Source organism: Motacilla alba, chromosome 4 (genome assembly GCF_015832195.1).
Source record: "Motacilla alba alba isolate MOTALB_02 chromosome 4, Motacilla_alba_V1.0_pri, whole genome shotgun sequence".
Classification (NCBI taxonomy): Eukaryota; Metazoa; Chordata; class Aves; order Passeriformes; family Motacillidae; genus Motacilla; species Motacilla alba.
In genome coordinates, this window is record NC_052019.1 from 71,501,634 (window position 1) to 71,523,709 (window position 22,076).

General features: G+C 48.1%; 1 protein-coding gene across 1 annotated transcript in view; it reads left to right on the forward strand.

Annotated features, from left to right (window-relative positions):
• FRAS1 (Fraser extracellular matrix complex subunit 1) overlaps positions 1–22,076 on the forward strand; it is an 89,160-nt gene that overhangs the window by 37,006 nt on the left and 30,078 nt on the right. Inside the window, exons 16-28 of the mRNA XM_038136640.1 lie at positions 526–699; positions 2,197–2,337; positions 3,565–3,708; positions 9,390–9,542; positions 11,077–11,223; positions 13,975–14,121; positions 14,784–14,924; positions 15,055–15,195; positions 15,430–15,573; positions 15,912–16,179; positions 17,427–17,511; positions 19,177–19,491; positions 21,806–21,959. Of these exons, the coding sequence (XP_037992568.1) occupies positions 526–699; positions 2,197–2,337; positions 3,565–3,708; positions 9,390–9,542; positions 11,077–11,223; positions 13,975–14,121; positions 14,784–14,924; positions 15,055–15,195; positions 15,430–15,573; positions 15,912–16,179; positions 17,427–17,511; positions 19,177–19,491; positions 21,806–21,959 (2,154 nt within the window). The remainder of the gene's footprint in view (positions 1–525; positions 700–2,196; positions 2,338–3,564; positions 3,709–9,389; positions 9,543–11,076; positions 11,224–13,974; positions 14,122–14,783; positions 14,925–15,054; positions 15,196–15,429; positions 15,574–15,911; positions 16,180–17,426; positions 17,512–19,176; positions 19,492–21,805; positions 21,960–22,076) is intronic.

Genomic DNA, 22,076 nt, shown 5'->3' on the forward strand with positions numbered 1-22,076 from the left:
TGTACATTGCTCCCACGTTTTTCTCGACACGAGTTAAGAGGTGGGTGAAATTCCACATACACCTGGTATGAAATTCCACATATTTGTGCTATGAAATTCCACACACATCTGGCAGATTTGCAAAGACTGAGGTCATCTTTGCAGTAGTGGGAAAAGCGAAAATTGGAAAGGTGAATTTCTGCTTCGTGTGAGCCCTTCACACGAAGGGCTTTTCTCCTGTCATTTCTTGCTGCCCCTCCTAATGAGATTGAGCTCACAGTTGCAGTTGCAGAAATTAAAGGAGAATTGGCTGCCTGTGGCACATGGCTGCAGTTTTTTATTTGTTCACCAGCTTTACTCAGGAAAAGATCCACTCCTTGGGGTTGGGGGGAATGATATCAAAGTATTTCTCTCAAATCCCTGTTCTGTTGGAGAGAGCAGGACCAGATGCCATTGGGCTTTGTCGGTTGGGTCTCTGGAAAGCTGTCCCATGTCCTTGTCCCTGGGAAAGCTGTGGCTCTGACGGCTCTCTCCCCCTGTGCCCAGGTTGCCACCCGTCCTGCCGCTCCTGCTCCGGCCCAGGGGCCGCGCGGTGCCTGCAGTGCCGGGCACCCGAGGATGTCCTGCAGCCTCAGCCGCCCGGGGAAGGAGCTCTCCACGGCCTTTGCCTCCCCCTCTGCCCATCCCATTTCCATGTGGATAGCACAGGAGTCTGCAGAGGTGAGAAGAGCTGTTCAGAGCCCGAGGTTTGGGTGTTCTGGGGGAGCTTGTACCGCGTTTGATTTGTACAGCCCTGTGCTTGCCTCGTGACTGCCGTGAGCGTTTGAACTCTTGTCACTTTCAAAATTAAAAAAGCACGTCCTAGTGCTTTTGAGGGAAAATGGAATCTACATAAGACTCCTGCCTAAAAGGCTCAGGTACTTTGTTTTTGAATGCCTGTGTTCAAGCCTGCACAGCTCAGCTCCTTTCCATTGAAGCTGAGTATGTGATTTTTAGCACCGACTTACTTTGAAGCAGGATCGAACAGGATCCTTAAATCCTTTTCAAAAAAGACTGAGCTTTCTCCTTCTTAGCCCTTGGAGCAGGTCAAGACATCCCACAGCAGTCTTTTCTTTTGAGGAAGCTCTTCTGCTACATGCCCTGCAGCACGACTGCCATCCCTGCTCCTGAAATACCAACTAGGAAGCATTTCCATGAAGGCTGGAGTTTGGAAAAGGGGATAATGGGATGTGCACTGGGGATACGTGTGGTTTCCCACCAGTCAGAGACATAGTGACTTAGGTAGTAGTAATAGCAGTAGTAACAACACTACAGGTGGCTATTTCTCCCTGTTGGGAAAAAACTATCTTTAGAAAGTGGACCTAATTTAAAACCCAGTTATTTTTATTTTATAGTGCTTTGGAAAGCAAACCCACAACACTGTGCAGAACAGAAGCATGTTCTCATGTAGGGCAAAATGCTGGTTTTGTTGACTCATAGAATGGCCTGGGTTGGAAGGGGCCTTAAAGATCTCCCTGGTTGCCAGCTAAGTGTAGTTGTATAAATTACTTAATTTCATTTAATTTCCTCTGTCCAGCCCTGTGTAGTTGTAGAAATTATTTTATTTCATTTAATTTCCTCTGTCCAGCCTTGTGTCTTATCTCCCCAGAGTCCAGAGGCCTGCGTTCAACTCACACAGTGGAACCTGTGGCCTCCAGCCACCCTAATAAATATGAAGTTTTTGGCTAGTGAGTTTATGTATTTATTTAATCAAATGGCTTAGGTGAAGATGGTTTGGTTTAGGGCCAGTGCCAGCAAAGAAGTGCAGTTTTTAACTGCGCTCCTCCTCCTTGCTGAGCCATCCTTGTGATGAGCCTTCGTTTCAGGTGGCCATGCCACCTCTGGGGTGTTTGCTCCAGACTGGCTGATGAGAACTGTGCTGATAACAGAGGGTGACTTCAGCAGCTGGTAAGTTTGCAGAACCCCAGAGCTCCTCCAGGGAGGACAGCAGCATCACATGGTGTTGGGCAGCTCAGCTTTGCACCTCAGTAATGAACCGTGTGGGTGCTGAGAAATATTAAATGTGCAGCTGTCTCTGCTTGCTGCTTGTCTTCAGGAGCTGCTCTCTGCTTTGCACTCCTTCCTCCCTCTCACAAGCATATTTTGAGGCAGTAAGGAGCGAAATCAGGCAGAATTAACGTGGCTTTCTGTGTGTTGTTGTTTCTCCCTGTGCTGCAGAGTGCCACCCCTCCTGTGCAGGCTGCGTGGGGAATTCTTCGCAGGACTGCACATCTTGCCTGGCTCCTCAGGTGCTGCTGCAGGGCAGGTGCCTCCCCTCGTGTCCTGAGGGGCTCTTCAGCCACAGGGACCGCTGCTCCCGTGAGTGCACCTGCAGTTACAGATGCTGTCTGATTTCCCTGAAGGTGTTTAGGTATTTTCAGGGGTGAATAGGATAGTCCAATTTCAGGGAGTGGGATCTCCTCCTAATGGGAGAGGGACGTGCACTTGGAATCGTGAATTGCACTCAGTTTTGCTCCTCAGGACTGTCTCCCTGAAGATATTTTGTGCTTGATTTCAGGGTGGCGTTCCTAGCTCGTGTGCTGTGGAAACAACTCTTTAATGGCCAACGCCGAAAAATAAAATGCTTTTATTTGGCAAAGGCTCAGATTTAGAGAGAAAAACCTTTTCTAAAGTCCATTGCTCTATTTATTCAATTTCTTCAGCCAAGGAACAACTCTATAAATAGATTTATTTGGCAGGCCATTGTAAAGATTCATCAGTTCTGAGGCGTGCACTGCCACCTTAGAGCTGAGGTAACTGCTGAGTGCTGCTTTATGCCGTTTCAGGCTTATAAAAATGTCTTAGAAACAAAATTTCAGTGTCAGGAAAGTGCTGTCTTGCAAGCTGTGTCCTTTTATTCCTAAAGAGCTTTGAAAGTATTTTTAAGATTTTTTTACTGACTGGTAGCTGTAGTATTTTTATCTCCCTCAGATCTGTAGCATGGAAATCTCACATTTCTCATTAAAGCTGGGAGGACACAAAAGCAGCCCATGAAATATTTTTGAGCGCTCTTAAGCCACTTTCTCTGCCATGTCTTTGTTGAGCTTTTGGCAGACAGATGTGGCTAATGAGCTGGCAGGGCATTCCTGCTTCAGAGGTTTCAGTCTGGGAGGGTTTGGTGGAAAAACCATTCCCCAGTTTTCCTCTCACGCACTTCAAACTCCACAATGATGTTCATACAATCCCAAGAGAAGTTTAATTTATCTCCCCTGTGCATCCCACTCTGTTTTTTTACATGCACAAGCATATGCTGGAGGGAGGAATAACAGGACCAACCTCTCTCTCTCTCTCTTTTACATTGTGTCTAGATCTATACCTTGATTAATGCAGGGAACAAATCACATTTCTTAAACTGACAAGCCAGTCCTCATCTTGCTTATTCAAAATGAGCCTTCCAAGCCACAACCCTGCAGTCCTTGGTGCCATCAGACCACTTTCTGCCCATGTTTTGTAGGAGTAAATGATGGTGGGAGCTGGATTTTGGGAAGGGAGGCGGGGAGAAGGTGCACCGTGAGCATAACCAGGAGTGTTGATTCTCTCCCTCAGCCTGTCATCCATCCTGCAAGACGTGCCATGGCCCCTCTGACTGGGAATGCTCAACCTGCCACCCCCATGCCACTCTGGATGGTGGCAAGTGCAGGACAGGCTGCAAGGAGGAGCAGTACCTCAACCTGGTGGGCTACTGCGTGGGTGAGTAAGGGAGCCGCTGGGGCGTGAGCTGTCTGTGCCGTTGAGCTGCTGCTTCCCACTGCCAGGAAAGCTGCTTGGGTCCTGCTCAGAGCTTCAGGAAAAGGAGCTGAGTTGGAATTTGTGATTCAAAGAAGCAGTTCATGGGGCTCTGAAGAAAAGCTGGCGCAGCAAGCGTTGCTGTGTGCGTTTTTGGGAGGTAATAGGATTTCTGGATAGGGGCTGTGCTGTGTGGGTGCTCAGTGCCTGCACTTAAGCCCATCATCTGAAACCACTGATTGCATTTATCTGTTTAAAAAGAAAAATCGCTTTTAATCCGTCACACAGACACGTATAAACATATCCTGGGAACTGCTCCAACCATTTCTGAGCTTTATCAAGCCTTTTTTTTTCTTTATCAGAAAAAGCGATGGTGTGTGAGGCTTAATCCAGGCTGAACAGTTCCAAATGAGATAAAGAATCCTAAGAAAAGGGAAAAATGCATTGGGAGTAATAAATATATCCATTGAGAGGCTATTGTTCTCAGTTTAATATGATTTCCCTTCACAGAGCCTTCTCTTTGCTGAACATCTATGTCCTGGATGGTTTTTAATGAAAGACTTGTTTCTTTGCTCTCCACAGCTTAATTCTGTGAACCATTTCTTCACCTCCCTTTTAAACAACAGTGATTGTTTTGTCTGCAGAGACAAAAAACAGCAGGGAAAGAAAGTGTGTGAGGAGTAGGAAAATATCCTAAAAGTACTGTACAGCTCCTTAGGAATTCAGGTTGGGGAATCAAGACAGAGCCAGGTAATGACACACTGGAAATCATTCAGCATTTCAGTGTAAAGAGGTGTCTCTGTCCTGTGCGATTTCAGGAGATACAATGGTACTTACTAATGTCCTGGCACACCAGAGCTTTGTGCACTTTATTTCTTCCACCTTATTTCCCCATTAATTTGCATTATGCTTCCTATGAAGTAGTCCCGTGGAAAAGTGGCCTTCCCCTGTGAATTGTGTTGGGAAAACCTGAGTACCATTTATCGTCAGTCAGCACTCTTTCTGAGGAGGGTTTATTCTTTAATTATCCCTTTGTTTGCTGTCACGGACCAGTTCTCCTGCTCCCCAATCCCAGGGATCAGCAGGGAGATGTCCCAGGAACTGGAAGCAGCGTGGAGGGCATTCCTTGTGGCATGGGAGCCCTCAGTGTCCAGGTGTTTCTCTGTCCCACTGAAGCTGTGAGAGCCCTTGCAGAGGAACATAACTGAGGTTTTTCACCTTGTCCTTTTCACAAAAAGTTGTGCTTTGGCCCTGGATCTGCAGCCTGAAGTGTGTTGGTCTTTGTGCTAAATTTATGTCTGGTGTTTCAGCAAAGGAAGTTTGTGGCCCGTTCTCCTGGAGGTAAAGAGCTCCACATCCAGGTTGTTAAGTTTCGCTCATTCTTCCCATTCAGCTCAGATTGAAATGCTGAATTTGCCCTTGCAAGTTATTAATTACCAGTTAAAGAGCAGCTGCCCCATAAAAGAGCACGTTAAAACTCCTGACACTCTCGTAAGATATGATTTGCATCAGAATCTAACAAAGCTTTTTCCTTCACCTCCCAAAGCAATATATTTTTACAATTATCTTCCCATTTATCTTTAATTCCCGACCCCGCAGGCAGAATTGTGTTATGGCTTATAGGGCCTGCTGTGCATCACAGTCACCTGCCATACTTTATGGACCTGGAGGGGGAAATCTTTCACAGAGGCTGGAGAAAAGCAACTGTCACTCCAAACCATTGCCTGGGAATTAATGGTGTTATTGTGCATGTTAGCTGAATGAGGATTGGAACATTTGCCTTGTTAATAGGAAAGAAAAAAGGTCTTGTTTTCAGCAGTTAATCAAATGAGCATTTCACATTTAAGCAGAAGAAAGATAAAATGTCCTCAACTTTCAGAAAATCAATGAGTCCCAGAGCTCTGCTTTGGGCACGCAGAATTTGTGCCAGTTCTTCCTTGAGAGTGCTCAATTGATTAATTTCACTTTAGAGCCCAAATGTACAGCAATGTGCTTGAGACTTGAGCCATCCCCTGTTGGATCTCACAGCTTCTGTGAGGTTTGTTTTCCCAGTTCCCAGATGTCCCTCTCCCTCTTCTCCAGCTCGACTTCAGCTCCAGGAAACTTTGCAATCAGCACTCTAAAAATCCCAACCGCTGCTGAAAGCCTTGTCCTGCTCATAAACCCCTGCCCTCGTTTTTCTGATTTGAGGTTTCCCTGTTGATCTGGAAGCTTCCCTGTCGATCCTTTCCCGACTGCGTGGAAGGGCAGTTAGAGAAACGCAGAGGGACCGGTGTGGAAGAAAACTGTGAACACCAACTGACAGAGAACCCCTCTTAGTCTGGTGTTAGCTCCAGCTGCACGGGAGCTCCCGCTCCCTGTGTTCCTCAGGCCCTTGCTTTCTTAGCCTGTGTGCAGTTGGGAAAAGCTTCAAAGCTAAACCAGAAGAGCTCGCTCAGGAGGGGGCCTGTAACAAGCTTGGCCGCCTTGCTCTTAAAATTCCAGAAGGGACACTCTGACAACAAGAAATATCCTCAGTTCCTTGTAAAATTAATGAGCTGTTGCTGTCCGTTTAGAGAGACATTGATATCATCACAGAGAGCTGGAGCAAGAGGGGCTTAGCTCCACTCACTCACTGCTGTGCAGCCTCCTACAGAGCCAGCAGCTGAGCTGCCAGAGCAGGGAAAACCCTTTCCCTGCTTTGGTCTGGGCTCCTTTGTGCCAGGGACCTTCCGGCTGCATCTCCCACCTCACACTGCCTGGGGAAGCTCTCACAGAGCAGGCTGATCCCTGCAAACGCGGTTGCACTTTACCAGGAATTCACTTGGCTTGTTTCAGTGACGGATTCCCTCTCAGGACTTGGAAAAGAGAGACAAGAAAAACATTCCAACAACCAAAGCAAGCCAAAAATCCTGGCCAGTGCTGCATGTCCTTTTAAACCAACCACCCTGACTTGCTTTCTGGAATTGCTGTAAGACCAGAGGCTTTTCTCCCCATTGAGGTGCCTATACAGCGTGTGGTGTTTTCAGTGCTGGTTTTAAGTCATGCTCTGTTGCAAACCTCATGTCTCCCCTTAGAGCACAGCTCAAAACTTGCATCAGGAAATGCTTTCCTGGAGAGCCCCTAAGAGGGCTGATGTGTTTAAACAATATATGCTTAGCAAGTGGTGGAGCTGAGAGGCAGAGATGCCACTGGTTTCCTTTGTGAGCATTCACAAACACTTCAGAGATGGTTTTTTCCCCACAACAGCCTGTTTTGTCTTATAACAACCTGTAACAGATCATTTCCATACAGGAAGGGCACTGCTTTCTTGCTGTATTTGCTAAGAGAAAGCTAAAGAGGGTGTGGAAGTCAACTCTGGAAATCATGTAAGTGTTTCCATTCTGCTTTGCAATGGAAGTAGCTTTACAGGAAGATCAGTGATAGGGAAGGTGATGGAGGTTATTTTTGCACAGAGGTGAAGAAGGAGGAAATCAGAGCTTGCTGGAAGGGGAGCAGCAAAACATTTTGATTGGAGAGTGGGAGGAAACTCAGCAGTCTCAAAAAGATGAGGAGGGAGGCATTGGGACTACCAGCAAAGGGGTGACAGAATTCCTAAGCATCCAGTTTGCATACTGGAAGGGGTCTAAGGGAATGAACTAACTTGTGTGGCACTGACCTGCGGCCAGCTGGGGATGTGAAGGCTCCAGAAAACCCAAATCCCACTGGCTGAGCTGGGGGGAGAAGGCAGAAGCAGGAAAGAAGCAGGGTTGGGGGGATGACTGAGAAGCACAAGGAAAACATCCCCCTTCTGTTAGTCCTGGCTTCAAAGGGAGCCTGCTGAGAGAAAGTGAAATCATCTCTCCCTAAACAAAGCCCTTCAGTTCTTCCCTTGCTCTCTCACTCGCTCCCCAATGTCCCTGAAATTCACCACGAGTGGCAGCCCTGGGTTTTTTGTTGGTGCTGTGTGTGCTTTGATCTCCAGGCTTGCAAAGGAACAAGAGAGTGATGGGGCTGATTCATCCTAAAACAGTAACTGAGGAAACTCTTGCCACTCGCAGGAGTGAAAATAGAGGCTTGTGAAGAGGAAACTCTGCTGCAGCAGCACTGAGTTTTGTAGATACTTGGATTTTTAAATGTTAGCTTGGGAGAGTCTAGGTTTTTTGCTGCAGATACTGACCGTGTGGATACCCTTCATTTTCTCAGCCTCATTTTTATGCTCTGTTTATGAAACCTTTTGAGCACTTTTGTTACTCATTGTACCCTGCCAAAGCTCTTTATGTTAGAGACCAGTGGCTCCAGCAAGAGATTCAACTGGTGGAGTATTATTTTAGCAGTAAGGAGAGTCAACATATTACCAGGTAAATGTGGAAGTACAAAAACCTAATTGGATTTTTGTTAATTTTTTTGGTCAGAAGTGCATAAAACTCGTCACCCCACCTCCAGCCCATAGAAATCACAGGTGCTCAGGGCCTTTGGGATGATCTCACAGTCCTTGCTCCCTAAGGTGGGCTGCATGTGATCCTTTCTGGCTCCAGGAACTCCACCTCTGTAGCCCACCTGTACCCCAGCTCTGGCTGGTCATTTCCCAGCTCCAAGGCTGAGAGCACGGGGCAGAAGCTCGATGGGTTCTACACCCTGCAAAAGCAGGAGGCAGCTCTGTAGGAAGCTTGGATCCCTGCCTGCAGTCAGGACTGGGTCAGTTTCTGAGCTGCTTCTGGGCTTTTGCAGCAGTGTGGGGTGACAATCACCCGTGTGGGACACGCAGGAGACGTCAGCTGGGGCCAGGCTCCTGCAGCTATGGATGCAGAATTCCTCCAGGCTCCTGTGTGAGCCTGTGCTCGGCTTGTAAATCTAGATTGCCTGACAACCTGTAGTGGTGCTGTCACAGGAGACAAAAGACAGAAAGGTGAGCCTGCAGCAGAAATCTGACAAGAGGCCAGGCACTCAAATCAAGCCTCATTGTTACATATCTTTCAAGACAGTCGTCATTTCCTTTATAATTTTCTCGATTACCATAATGAGGATTAATTTGGCTTCCAGTTGCCTTACACTGCACCTTTGTGCACACAAAAGGCTTGTTGTCAAACCTTGTGAAGCACCTAAGTTCAGGCAGAGGTCAGGAGACGCAAGCTTCCGTCCTGCTGGGGAGAGATGGAAAAAGGAAAAGGTTTCGAGGCGCTCTGATGCCGCTCTTGGCCTGGCTTGGAGGGCTGCTGTGGCTGTTGCAGGGTATGGATGTCTCGTTTGTGTGGGAAAAGGTGAGCAGCAGGAACTACAGGAGAAGGTCTTGCAGCTGTGCAGGTCTTGCTCCTCGTTTGCCATGGTGGGAGCAGAGGGAGGCTGAGTGCCTGAGGCCTCCAGCGGAGCTAAAGAGAAACCTGTAGGCAGAGGCACTCAAAATCAGAGGAAGGTCTTGGGAAGCAAAGGGCTTTGAGCTGGCTTTGTGTGAAGCTTTCCCAAGCTCACTTAAGAGGATCTTGAAGGGGGCAGGAGGGATGCAGAGGGAAAGTGAAAACGTTGTGGTGCTCAGGAAGAGCACAAGATGAGGACGAGGCAAGAGGAAAGGATGCGGCAGTTTTGGGTAGGGGGATTTGCTCCCCAAGTTCCATCCCTGCTGCCCTCCTGAAGCTCTCAGCTAAGCTCTGTGCTGTCCCTCCGTGCTCAGTGTCCCTTGTTCCCTCCAGACTGCCACCCCCTGTGCCAGCGGTGCGTGGCCGACCTGCGGGACAGCGGCAGCGTGTGCCTGAAGTGCCAGCACGGGCGGCACCTGCTGCTGGGGGACCGCTGCCTGCCCGACTGCCCCCCGGGACACTTCGCCGAGCAAGGAGCCTGCAAACGTGAGTGCCTCCTGCAGATACCTCGGGGAGCTGCAGGGAGCTGCCTGCACCCTTGGGAGGAGTTGCACCAAGTGGTTTCTGCCTGGTGGAGAAGCTTTGTCCACAAAAAAGCAGTTTTGTTTTCGTGCTGTAGGAGTTTCTCAGGATGTTTTGCCACCTAAGGTCTGTTACTCAGGCCTGTCTTGCAATAATGGCCCAGAAGGTGATGGCTTGTAGCAGCTCCCAAAACAGAAAGCCAATTCCATTCAGCTTTGTAGGCTGGTGCAATGGATGCAGCACCTGGGGCACATTTCATTTTCTAACGTGTCCCTGCATCTCCTCCACTTGTTGTTGTTGATGTGGTTTCATGTTCCAGTCGTTGTCTGAGCTGCTTTCTACTCCCTGGGCTCTTAGAAGGAAGCAGGTTCCTTTTCTTGTTCTGAGCCTGACAGAGAAGTGGTAAAGCTCCAAGCCGAGCAAAGGGTATTGCACTTTAGTTTGAGAGAAAAGAACCAAGACCACAATTCAGCACAGTGGAGATGCTCCTTTTGCAGGAAGTGGCATTTCCTAATCTACTTGAGGGTGGGTAATATTTCAAAGCTTCTCTGCAGCATTCGGGGAGCTGTGTGTTTATTCACCTGGTTTTGACAAATGAGATCTCAGAGCTATGAAACATACTCTGTGTCACTTGACTGGAAAGGCCCCTGAGAGAGAGAGAGAAAGAGAAAGGTTTTGCCTTCCTGGAAATGTAAGCCTAGGGATAACATTTCTTCCCTTTGGTTTGAAGGTTTGGTTTAAAAGGAGTTGTGCATTTTTCAGACTGTGTCAAAGCCTGTAGGACATTTTGTTCTGCCTTTTAAGATCCCCAGCACACCTTATGATCCCTTTGCCCACTCTCATGATTAATTTTACACCCATCATGATAGGTGTAATGATGGCATCAATCTTTAAAGAAAGGCCTGTCAAGAAGTAAAACAGACTAATCATTTTGTATGTAACCTCTCTGGAGAAAGTAATAGGGTGCATTGGCCTCAGCCACTGTGATATTTTAAATCCCTTCGGTCAGACTAAGAAATGAGCCCGAAAAGGCATGAGGGAAATGTGGAGAGGGTGCACAGAGATAGTCTGGTCTCCATCAGTGCAATTCCTGCTGAAGGGATGGATGTGAATCTTCAGGGAAGTGTGGAGCTGTCAGAAAAGCACTAGATGGCTCCTGCGTAGACGAAGAGGATCTAACCTGAAGCTAGCTGGGAGAAAGCATGAGAGGGAGGTATGTGCTAGCCCTTTTTCCACTCTTCTCTGTTAGACAGGTCCTGGCCACATCCTGCAAGGGTTTTTCTTAAGAAGGGAAGTCTGAAGAGAAGAGGGTAAAAAGAGAAAGAAAGGAGAGGCTCCTTTCCTGGGTGAGAGGCACTGTGCACCACCGAGGGCTTAGACTTGGCAGGAACTTCTGGTGCTCACCATCCTTGCTCCCAGTCTCTGAGAGTGTTTCTGCTGAAGCCTGTGAAACTTGCCCTGAGGCCTGTTTTTCCTTGTTTTTTCGCTGTCCCTGCAGGGTGCCACCCTTCCTGTAAGAGCTGCACTGGCGAGGGTCCCTCGTCCTGCTCGTCCTGCAGTGCCGGCCTGGTTCTGTCGCACACGGGCGCGTGTGCTCCGCTCTGCTCCCTGGGGTACTACAGGGATGACAGGCACACCTGCAGACGTGAGTGCCTCTCCCCCAGCCCTCTCCTTTCCACGGTGCATTTTCCAACCTGTCTTTTCTTGCTCCTTTGCTCACCGTGGCTGTTGCCTGGAAAAGAAAGGTTTCAGGTGCCTAAAAACGTGATGTGAGTTGACAGAGGTGACGAGCTGCCTCAGGAGCAGAGCCTACAGCAAGGCTGAAATTTCAAAACACTTGCAGTTTTGTTATTGACCTCAAAACACAAGAGGCTTTGTGTCCACAATGCCGGAGCATTTGTGTAGGTTTTCCTGCGATGGATTCTGGACTTGATGGAAACTTGGCAAGTTGAGACCAGTTTTAATCAGTACTTACTAAGGGAAACCCCCTCCCCACTGCCCTACCTGCCAGTACATGCCATGGAAGCTGCGCTGTAGTATTTATCTCCACTTCTCCTCGTGTGAAACCCCAGGAGAAACGAGGTACAGCTTGGTAGAACAGACCTGAGCTGATCCTAATGATCGTCCTAATGATCTGATGGAATTGATCTGGTATTAGGTTGTGTTTTATCCTACTCTTGCTATCCTTTGTGCATCTCTCAGGGCCTCTCTTTTCTTTTATTATTTTGTGTTCATTCTGGCCCTGGGTTATTCCTCTCAAAAATTATTTGTCTCAGTGTTCCAAAATACAAAATGGTATGGCCCAAAGATACAAAAAACTGGAAAAAGCCCTGCTTGAATTGTCCCAGTATAATACACACACCTAAAAATGAGTGAATGCCGGAGTGGTTTGGTCACTGTGAACCTGAACACTCAGATTAGTGAAGCCCTGCATTACCCTGATTCAAGTTCTCCCAATTTATGATAAAATAACTCTGTTGCACTGAGTCCAGGTATCAGTGTCATCCTACCTAGACCCAGTTTTGTCACTGATGAGGTCCTGTAGGAGGAAGCCAAAGTGCTTGTCAGCTTTACCTGCCTTTTGTGGAAATAGATGGTTCTCCTGAAACTATTATTTCCATCTGATCAGCAGAAATGGAGACACCTTACATAAGTTCAAGGAAATAGCTGGAAGGACTTGTACTATTCTTCTGTTGTGGAAAAAAATAAAAAAAGGGTATTCAATAATAATAATAAAAAGGAAAGTAATAAAAAATATGAATTAAAATAAATGTTCTGGCTGGTTTCCTACAAGCTCAACAAAATACTCAGTTTTCTCCTGCAGTAGGGATTCTCTTCTTGCTTGCTGCACCAGAATATGTCCCTTATGCCCCTTTCTAATGAAAACTTTCCTGTTGATAGCTCCTGCCTCAGGATATCAAGGTAGACTGGGAATGTTCCTGAGACCTGCACCCTTCCTGAATTTGGTTCAGGGGCTCAACTGCAAATAGATTTTTTTTTTCTTTTGCAAGCCAATTCAGCTACTGTAATCTCCTTATTGCAAATGGCTTTTTAAGAAGTGTTTGTAATCCTTGGAGCAGGGGGCTCAAGGCCAAGTGTGTTGGATTTTTGTCATTCCAAGTGTCACTTGTGCCTTTTCAAGTGCTGCTGATAAGCCAGGGAGATACAAATTGTCCCAGGCTGCTGGGAAACTGCCACTTGGAGGGAATGAAGATTGTTTAATCGGAGGTTGGCTGCTAGTCTCTTTGCACTTTTGAGGAACTCGGGGCTGGAATGAGGTTCAGAGAGCTGCTGAGTGCACGTATGGGCCCTGGGAGATATTTTTAAACTCAGTGACATCCTGGCCCAGGAACAGTGAGAAGCTTAACGAGTCCTTCACAGGCTTAAAAATGCAGATACAGAGTCATGCTGATAAAACAAGCAGACAGGTTTGCTTCCAGATACAGTTTTTGCTTACTCTTCTGGCATGCCTCCATGGGTAGCCTGATTTCTGTGGATTTAGACCTTATGTAGAATGTTTTACTGTATTTTTAACAGTTGGTTCTTTGGAGCACTTGAAAAAAGGAATTTTTTTCATGTAGTATTCTTAAGTGAAGAAAAATCGGAGTGGCACCAGAGCACCTAAAAGCAGCTGCCTCATTCTTTAGGTAAACATTTTGCTAGAAATCATTTGTACATCAATAAAATGCAGACCTTCTGTGACATTTTTTAGAGAACTGTTTTGAAAAACACTGTGTTCTTGCTTCAGGGAGAGCAACGTGGGTATTTTCACATTTACTTTGGAGGTTTTCTGGTTATAAAACTGTGTTTTGAATGAACGTGTCAGTATTTAACTCCCAAACTGTTAGTACAGCCTCCTGCAAAGTTTAGTTCCTGGACATCAAAGAGGTGAGTTGAAATATTCTGAACCTCTGGACTTTGATCCTAGATTCAGTAAATCCCTGAATTATTTTTTTCCTGGCATCTTTATTGCTCCCTGCAGCTCCAGAATTTCACACTGTGCGCAGATAAAAAGGTGCAAACCTTAAGTGAAATAAAATGGGCCTTTGGTCCCACCAAGGATTGCAGCAGCTGCTCTGCTCTCCAAATTTGTGTAAAGAAAAAGGAAATTAAAAAAAAAAAAAACCAAAAACCAGAGGCAGGGAAAGCTCTTTTTTGGGGATTTGGATTCAGGGTCAATGTTTTACCCTGACCTGTCCAAAGGAAAGTAAGAAGCAGCGTGAGGGGGCATTCCAGCCCGTTCCAAATGGAACGAGGCTCTTTACACTTTGGAGAATGTGAAAAGGCACAAAACAAGCAAGAACCCTGGAGTCTCCACAGAGGAGAAGAGGAGTAGCAAGGGAACAGCAGGGTAACAGCATCAGGAGTGACCCCGGCTTTCCTTGTGTTCCCACAGCTTGCAGCAGCCAGTGCCGGAGCTGCGACTCGGCCGCCGGCTGCACGTCGTGCAGAGATGCAGCCAAGGTCCTGCTCTTTGGGGAGTGCCAGTACGAGAGCTGTGCTCAGCAGTATTACCTGGATTTTTCCACCAACACTTGCAGAGGTGAAAAATGCCTTGCTGGTTTCAAGAGGAAAAAAAAAAAAAAAAGGAAAGAAAGAGAAAAAGGCATAAGTGCAAGTGCCTTGGCTAAGAATCCGTTAGATGGCAGCGGGAGCTGTGCAGGTGGCCTGCTTTAAAAAGGGTGCAGGAAGGGGAAAATTGTTCAGTGACAGGTTGCTTGCAAGGTTTCTGCAGGTTGGTTTTTTTTTTTTTTTTGCTTTTTGGGCAGCCTGCTGTCACATACTTGAGCCTTTCAGTGGAACAAGATGATTGCAAATCGCTCTCTTGTAAATGATTTTGTAACTGAGCCAGCAAAGTTTTCAGGGGTCAGGTCCAGCAATTCATTTAGTCACGGGTCAGCTGATAACGAGTGAGCTTGCCAGGCTAAGTCTCTTTTCGGGGGTTTATCTGGCCTCCTGTGCTTACCTGTCTCTCTCTCTGTCTTACTAAATCCTGCATCACTGGATGGCTGCAGAAACAGCAGTTTGGAGGGATTTAAAAGACACGTGACTTGAAAGATATCCAGAACTCCCCAGCAGAGTGTTCCATGATGGAAATAAATAAGTGATGCTTTCCCACAGCTCGTAGACCCCAAGTGCTAAGCCCTTGTGCAGGGTGAGCACCCCAGAAAGGGCTGCCCTGAACTGATTTTTGTTTTCTTCCAGAGTGTGACTGGAGCTGTAACGCCTGCAAGGGTCCCCAGAGGACTGACTGCCTGCAGTGCATGGAAGGCCACGTTCTCCACGAAGGAGCTTGTGTGGAAGAGTGCCCTCCAGCTTTCTACCGGGAATCAGACACGTGCCAGAGTGAGTTTTCGTGGAGCACTCCCTCCAGTCGCCAATTGCTCCAATGAGTGGAGCAATCACTCCAAACTGCTGTTTCCCTGCTTGTCTCGCAAGAGCTGCCAGGCTGAGCTCTTTGCCTGTGTCTCTTCAGGGTGTGATCAGCCCTGCCTTCGGTGCCACCAAGCAGACAAGTGCAGCCTGTGCCCAGCCCCGTTCTTCCTCCAGGGCAGTGCTTGTGTTCCCAAATGCGGGCAGAGGTATCACGCAGACGAGGCGCGGCGCGAGTGCGCAGGTGAGCACGGCGAGCTCGGTGCAGGCACGGTGGGCAAATGAGGAAGGAGCTGCTTGCCGACTTCTATCATAACTCTTTGCCCACTGTCTTGACTCCTTTTGTCAGGTAGGTAGGACACACATAGAGGTGTTTCTGCTCTGAGCCTGGGGACAGCTCTGCGCGCCGGTGGCTGTGCTACTTTTGAGACTGAGGCTGGATTTTTCTCAGTGGGGTTGTGCTTTCCATCCCATGTAGCTTGTCCTTCTGGGTGCCTGGAGTGTGACAGTGGCAGCCTGTGCCACCTCTGTGACAGCAGCACGTTTCTGAAGAATAAGATCTGTGTTTCTGCCTGTGGCCAGGGTTTCTATGGCAATCCACGGACCAGAGAGTGTGAAGAAGGTGAGTGTCTCTCAAGAGACAGCACCATTTATCATCAGTGTAAAGCCAGTGACAAAATATCTTGGGGGAAATCCCTTCCTGAATCAAGCTGAGTGGTTACTTACCCGTTCTTTATTCTAAATGAAGATTTAATAGTCTATCTGCAGCTGACTTTCAGTTCTGTGATGGGGAAATCAAGGCGGGAAGTGATTTGCCCAGGTCGTGGTGGGATTGAGATGGATTGCAGTTCACTTGGGTCAGGAACGAACAGGCCACCCAAAAAATAGTGCTGACAGGCATGAGGCTCACACAGCCCCTGGTGGTTCCTGCAGTAACACTTCTCCCTCCTCTCCCTTCAGCCAGCAGGCATCCCCGGAGCTCCCGTGCGAGCAGCACCCTCACGGTGGGCATCGGCGGGGTGCAGCCCCTCGAGCTGGCCCTGCTGGGCTGTGACCCGGCCGGTGCCTGGGGCCAGCCGCAGTTCCAGGTGGACGGCGTTCCCTCCACCGGCCGCCTGGTGATGCTGCGGGACGGGCGGGAGGTGCCGCTGAGCGCCGGCCAGCGCTTCAGCTGCACCGACCTGCGGGACAGGAGGGTCCGCTTCGTGCACGGCAGAGAGGAGCCCAGGTGACTTCTTTCCTTTCCTGAGCTCTTGCCTCACCAAAAAAAAAAAAAAAAAAAATTTGTTGTATCTTGAAAACGGGTGTTTCCTTCTTCCTCGGAAGCGTTCCTGCAGGGAGGCACACTTCCCACTGCTGCTGAATTGACTTCCAGCATACTCACGCTGTACCGTAGTGCAACTGGTGCCTCAAAACTTCTCAGTTCGTGGTAGAAGAGGTCACTGTGACCCAGCTCCCAAACCTGCTGTGCTTTTGGGGTGCAGGAATCTGTCCCATCTTCAGGACACTCAGCTGAGAGTTAAAACTGGCGTGTTAGTCTGATCTCTGATCGTTACCACAGTTTCTTGACATTGTTAGGAAGATGCTCAAGTGATGTCACTGCATAGTTTGCCTTCATCCATCCCTTGTTAGCCTCCAGTGTGAGCTCTGTTAGTACCCTGGAATAATTAGTGGTGATTAGTAGCTGGCAAAGCTCACACTGCAAGGGTGTTGCAGGGAAGCAGATTTTTCCTGCAGCCAGGCTATAATAAGCCAGCCACCTTGCCAAATCTCACACTTGATTTGCATCACCATAAAGCCTTGGCACCTGAGTGACGTGGGTGGAAGTGTTCTAAATTTCTGGCTGTATAAATCAGGGAGGTCTTCCATCTAAATCAGGTATGAAGAAGACTTTCAGGGTGTCCTGATGCCAAGGGTTAGCTGGTGTTCACCAGACTTCAGGTGTATGTTCCCGTATCCTGCTTTTTTTTTTTTTTTTAGTCTAAGTGGTAGTCACCATGAAATGTCAGCATCTTGTCTTTGCTGCCTTATTGCTAAATATTACTCTATTTATTATTTATACTGTTACTTCAAACTTCAAGGTGTTTGGGTGGCACCACTGGAAAGTAAATGGGAAGGAAAATTCCTGGCAAGCCCTGAAGGCAGAGAAGCGAGGTTTTTCTTTAGCAGCGAGTGGCTGGCATTTTGAATTGGCACTTAATCTTGGGGACGCCATCCGATGTGGGTAACGTTACTCAAAGGGAGATGAGGCTATATTATCACACAGCTAAAGGTGCTTTATTGCCTGTTGTGACTGTTGTGAATCTTCAGGAAAAAATACTATAAAAAAGTAATTGAAGAAAACTTGAGCTAAGGCTTCTGTCACTGAGCCAGTCACTTGCTGAATATATAATATGCTTATCATTTCTGAGTCCTGGAAGAGTACTTCATTAATTTATATTATCCTGTGTTTTGGCTTGTTGGGGACCTGTATAGGAAAGGACAGTTTTCCTTGAAGGTCAGTGACCAGCAGTCATTCTCCCACCTTGAGGTGATCAACATTCAAGCCTTCTCAACACAGGTAACAAAGCCTGCAAACAACCCCAAATTTGCTACCATTTGGTTACGCTGGTTTCTTGCAGGGATAACAAAGGAGCTGGGCAGAGCTTGAGCAGGGGCTCAGATCAGGCAAATTTGGCTCAGCTCTCCCTTAGGGGCAGCAGCCAAGAGTCACATGGAGGAAAGGGACTTGGGGAATGGACTGGAGGGGTTTCCTGTGTCATTTTGCTTGTGCAGGGAGCGGCAGCTGTGCAATCATAGAGCAATTGTCAGCGAGGGCTCAGGAATCCCTGCTGCTCCAGTTATCCTTTGGATCTGCTGATGCTGCAGTTCAGCCTCTTGCTGCAGGCCAGTTGGGCCAGGATTGATCCCGATGGCAGGAGAGCTTTCACACTCAGGTTCAATGCTCTGTTCTGGGACAGCTGGGAATTAAATCAGCAAGAGCTAGTTAAAGTGTCTCTCTTAAACTTCTCACCACTTCTGGGCAAGGTGATGGTACTGCCAAGTGTCTCCTGTGTTATTGTTATTTAAAGTCTGTGGCACAATCTGTGGGTCTCCCCCCAGGGAGGGTACAGGCACCTGAACGGGTTCCAGGTTTCCAGGGAGGCTTTGCAGCTTGCGCTGAGCTTTTTCCACCGTGGAAAGCTCGATCAGGAGTTGTGACTACTTGGCATATCCTTACCCTAAAGTGCAAAAGAGTATCTGCTACTCTTAAGGCCCATTTACATCCTCAGAGGGGCACCAAATGACTTGACACTTCTAGTGCTGGCACCTTCCTGCCTGCAAGCCTGGCTCAGCCTCTGCCCTCCCCATGAGTAATTTATATTCCATAGCAGTCATTCCCATACCTTTTGGAAATTAGAAGTGCTCTAGTTTGTCCTTTAGAATAAGACAAACTGTGAGTTTTGGTCCTGCCGTGTGTGTATTGATTCTGGCTGCTGCTGAGATCTTGGCTCAGCCTAATCTCTTGTTTGCCTCAGTAGGATGTTCACCTAAGTAAGAGCTGCAGTCACTGCCCCAGAATACATAAGTGAGGTTTAATGATAGGAATTCTGGCTGTTGATCCCTAATAACCCTGGGGAGTTGTGCACAGGTGAGGTGGCTCCCTGATGGATGTTCCCAGGGCTTTGCCTTTGTCCCTGTGGGAGCGCCTCCCTCCCGAGGCAGTGCATTACCCATGGCAAATGATGTTTATTGGGATCAATAGACACTGCAGATTGAAACTTTTCTTGATGACAAAGAACTGGAGAACTAATTTAAACCAGCAGAAATACGGCCTCTAGCAGGTCTTTGGTATAAGTTGAGTAAGGCTGTGGGGAGTGTTGGAAATGAAAGAAATACTGATGAGGTAGACACCCGGTTTTGCTGTCATCTCAAAAGGCTCACGAGGATCAGCTAGAGTCAGATTCTTGCTACTTAAATGTCCCAAGTTTTTGCCTTTTCTAAGCCAAATGTGGCATGAGAATCTCCTTTTAAAGGGACTAATTCAGTTCAAATGCTAAACATTATTAGATCTGCCCATCGGGGGAAAAGGTGTGGAGAGTGATTTCCCTGCTGCTAAGAAACAGGAGATTTCCAGGGATGAAGTGAGCTGATGTCCTTATCCCCAAACTTTTAATTCCAGCCTTTCATCATGATCCAGTCTCCCAGGCTCAGCAGACACCTCAGAGGTGCTTTTGTGTTCCAGGCGCCGTACGTGTTCAGGAACGAGCCCCTCCTCGTCGGCAGGGGGGAAACCGGCACCATATCGGAGCTGGTGCTCGGCGTGGGGGACAGTGACAACCCTCAGGACGTGGTGCTGATGGTGCTGGAGCCCCCACGCCACGGGAGGCTGCTCGGGGCCCCTGGGGACCCTGCCACCTTCCGCCTGGGTGACCTGGCAGGCGGGCGGCTGCGCTACGCCCACGACGGCTCCGACAGCCGGCAGGACGCGGCTCTGCTGCAAGTGAGCGACGGCTACCACTTCCAGAACATCCTGCTCCACTTCAGGATTGCTCCCGAGGTATGTGCTGGCACATAAACCCTGGCAGGCACGCTGGGAGTCTGGAGAAGTGCCACTCTGTCCCTGAGGTGTCGCTAATCCTGAGTAACCAGCCAGAGGAAGTAGTGGATTGATGGGTTTTGGAGGTCGCCCGAATTTTTGGCTTGCAACAGCTCCAGTTGTGCAGCTTTGATGACTCAAAGTCCATAGTTATTTGATAAAAGGTCATAAAGTGTAATAAAGCAGAAGGAGAAGCTGAAGATATCTTCATTCCTTACTAATGTGAAAGAGTAGCAAAAAGTAGAGCTGTCATTAGAGAAGGTCACGGTTTGCAGTCTTTTATGTGGAGCTCTGACACAGTGTCTTGGAGTCCCACCCCTTGGGAAGGAGCTAGGAGGAGATGGCATTGCCCCTCTTTTGCCCTCTCTGCTGTGTGAGATGTCTTTCACAGCAGCTTGGGCAGGACAGTTTGAAGGGAGCTTGGCGAGTGCTCCATGCAGCTCTGGAGCGCTGCACAAGGAGGCCCTGATCCCATTTGGACTCTGCAGATTCCCCTAAAGCTACGGGAGTAATTAATGTTAATTAGTGCTGTGACTCACACAGCAGTCTGGGGATGAAAAAGGAATTGCTTTCCAGGCTGCTGCTGGTATTAGACCCCTGGAATGGGAGAAGCCCTGCCTGTGGTTTTCACCCAGACAGCTTCCAAGGCCCTAAGGAGCCTGAAAAGGATCACAAGGGCTGTGGAAATGCCTGGACACCACTCTGTGTTCTTTGTAACACCTTTTTTCTCCCACTGTTGATTTAGCAGGTTCTTGTACATGCCAGTGAGGGTGAATTGCTGAGAGTGGTTTCTTTTATTATTCTGTTTTGTGCTCCCTTGTCTCTCCTTATCGTTCCACATTTCTCTGTGCAGCACTTGGCTACGGAGGAGAATGAAGGTGGTGACAGAGGTGAGAGCAGGGCAGCTTTTAGGGCTCCTTCCAGTCCCTTTGCTTGCTAATGGCTGCTTTTCCCATCCAGATCCTTTGCTGGAACTGTTGCAGTCTGAAAGGGACACGGAAGCCTTTCTTTTCTGAGAGGCCGGGGGAACACATTAAAAAAAGGCAAAAGATATCTATTTTAGGGGTACCCCAGACCTCTAGAGATCCAGCTAAGGGAAGTCTCCAAGGTATTTGCAAGGCAGCTGACCTTGCCCTGCCTGGGAGCAGGTTGATGAAAACGCTTTTACATGTTAAAAATATTTTTATATAGATTACCAAACAAAAAGAGCTGTCTCATGAGTCTGTTCTTATTAACAAGCAGCATCAAAGCCACGTGGGAATGGTATCAAAACGTGCTGGATGGGTTTGATGTGGCCAGTGAAGGAACATTCAGTCATTTAGTGACCTGAGAGATGAAGGTTTCCATGTTTATAACAAACCCACAGTGTAAATGGAGTACAGATTAGGTGGGTGCACAGCAGACATGCCAAGAAGGAGGTGGGAAATCCTCCTGTAATGTGGTTCCTTTTCACAAACATCTTTTTAGCTCTCTCTCCTGTCTCTGTGGCAGATCCAGAAGAACACAGCAGTGAGTCATTTATCAGTTTGGGGGCTGATTATGCGAGTAGCAAGTGAGGAGGGAGGTGATCCCTTAGCTGGAGCAGTCAGGATTTTGACTGATCACACAGTTCAAGGTGAACTGCAGCCACAGCCAGTTTCAAGGTGAATGTGCAGAAACCCACAAAAGAAGTCACATTGACAGCAGCTGGGCTTATAAGAAAGAGCCATAGCATGGAAGAGGTCACAGGGATTTTGGTGACCTGTCCAACAAAGCAAATTAGAGCCAAAAAGGGCTGATATAATCCTTGAACGCCAGAGTAGTGTTACTGAAATAAAAGGGAACTGTAGTGAAACTATTACTGCAACCCAGTGCTGACATCCACATTTCAGGAAGCTAAAATTAATATTGGACAAAAAAAATATTAAAAATAGGCCCCAGGAATAGTTTGAAGGTTAGGAAACCCACCGAGTAACTAAAGACTTGGGTGGATGCTCAGAGAGAATAAGCATGGTGGTAAAAGACAAAATTATGGAGGGAGACTTGGGTCAGCAGCAGGAAATTAGGGAACTGGAATTAGAGGAAATTGGAATTAGAGGACGAGGTCAGTTGTACAGGCTGGGAATGGGGTCTGAGGGATACTGCAGAAGGGTCCACAGCTGTTTCTTCAAGCAGACAACCAGGAACGCATAACAACTTCCAGAATACTCTCCTTGATCCTTGCTTTTCCCTTGCAAGTGCCATTGCAATTGCTGCCATTGCAGTCAGCCTTTCCCTGCTGTCCCCCTGCCTGCAGGGTGCCAGGAGCCCCCGGCTGGTGAGCAATTCCCTGGTGTGGGTGCCCCAGGGAGGCATGCTGCAGATCTCCAGGACGATCCTGCACGCCGAGCTGCCCGGTGCCCGCGACTCCGACATCACCTACACCATCACCGAGGAGCAGCCCAGACATGGTAAATCCCCCTGGAGCACTGCTGCCCAACAGCAACACCCTTCCAGGGTGTTACCTGCACATTTCGGGGAGTATTTCCGTAGAATGGTAGGCTGGCTGAGTGCTGCTAACCCCATCT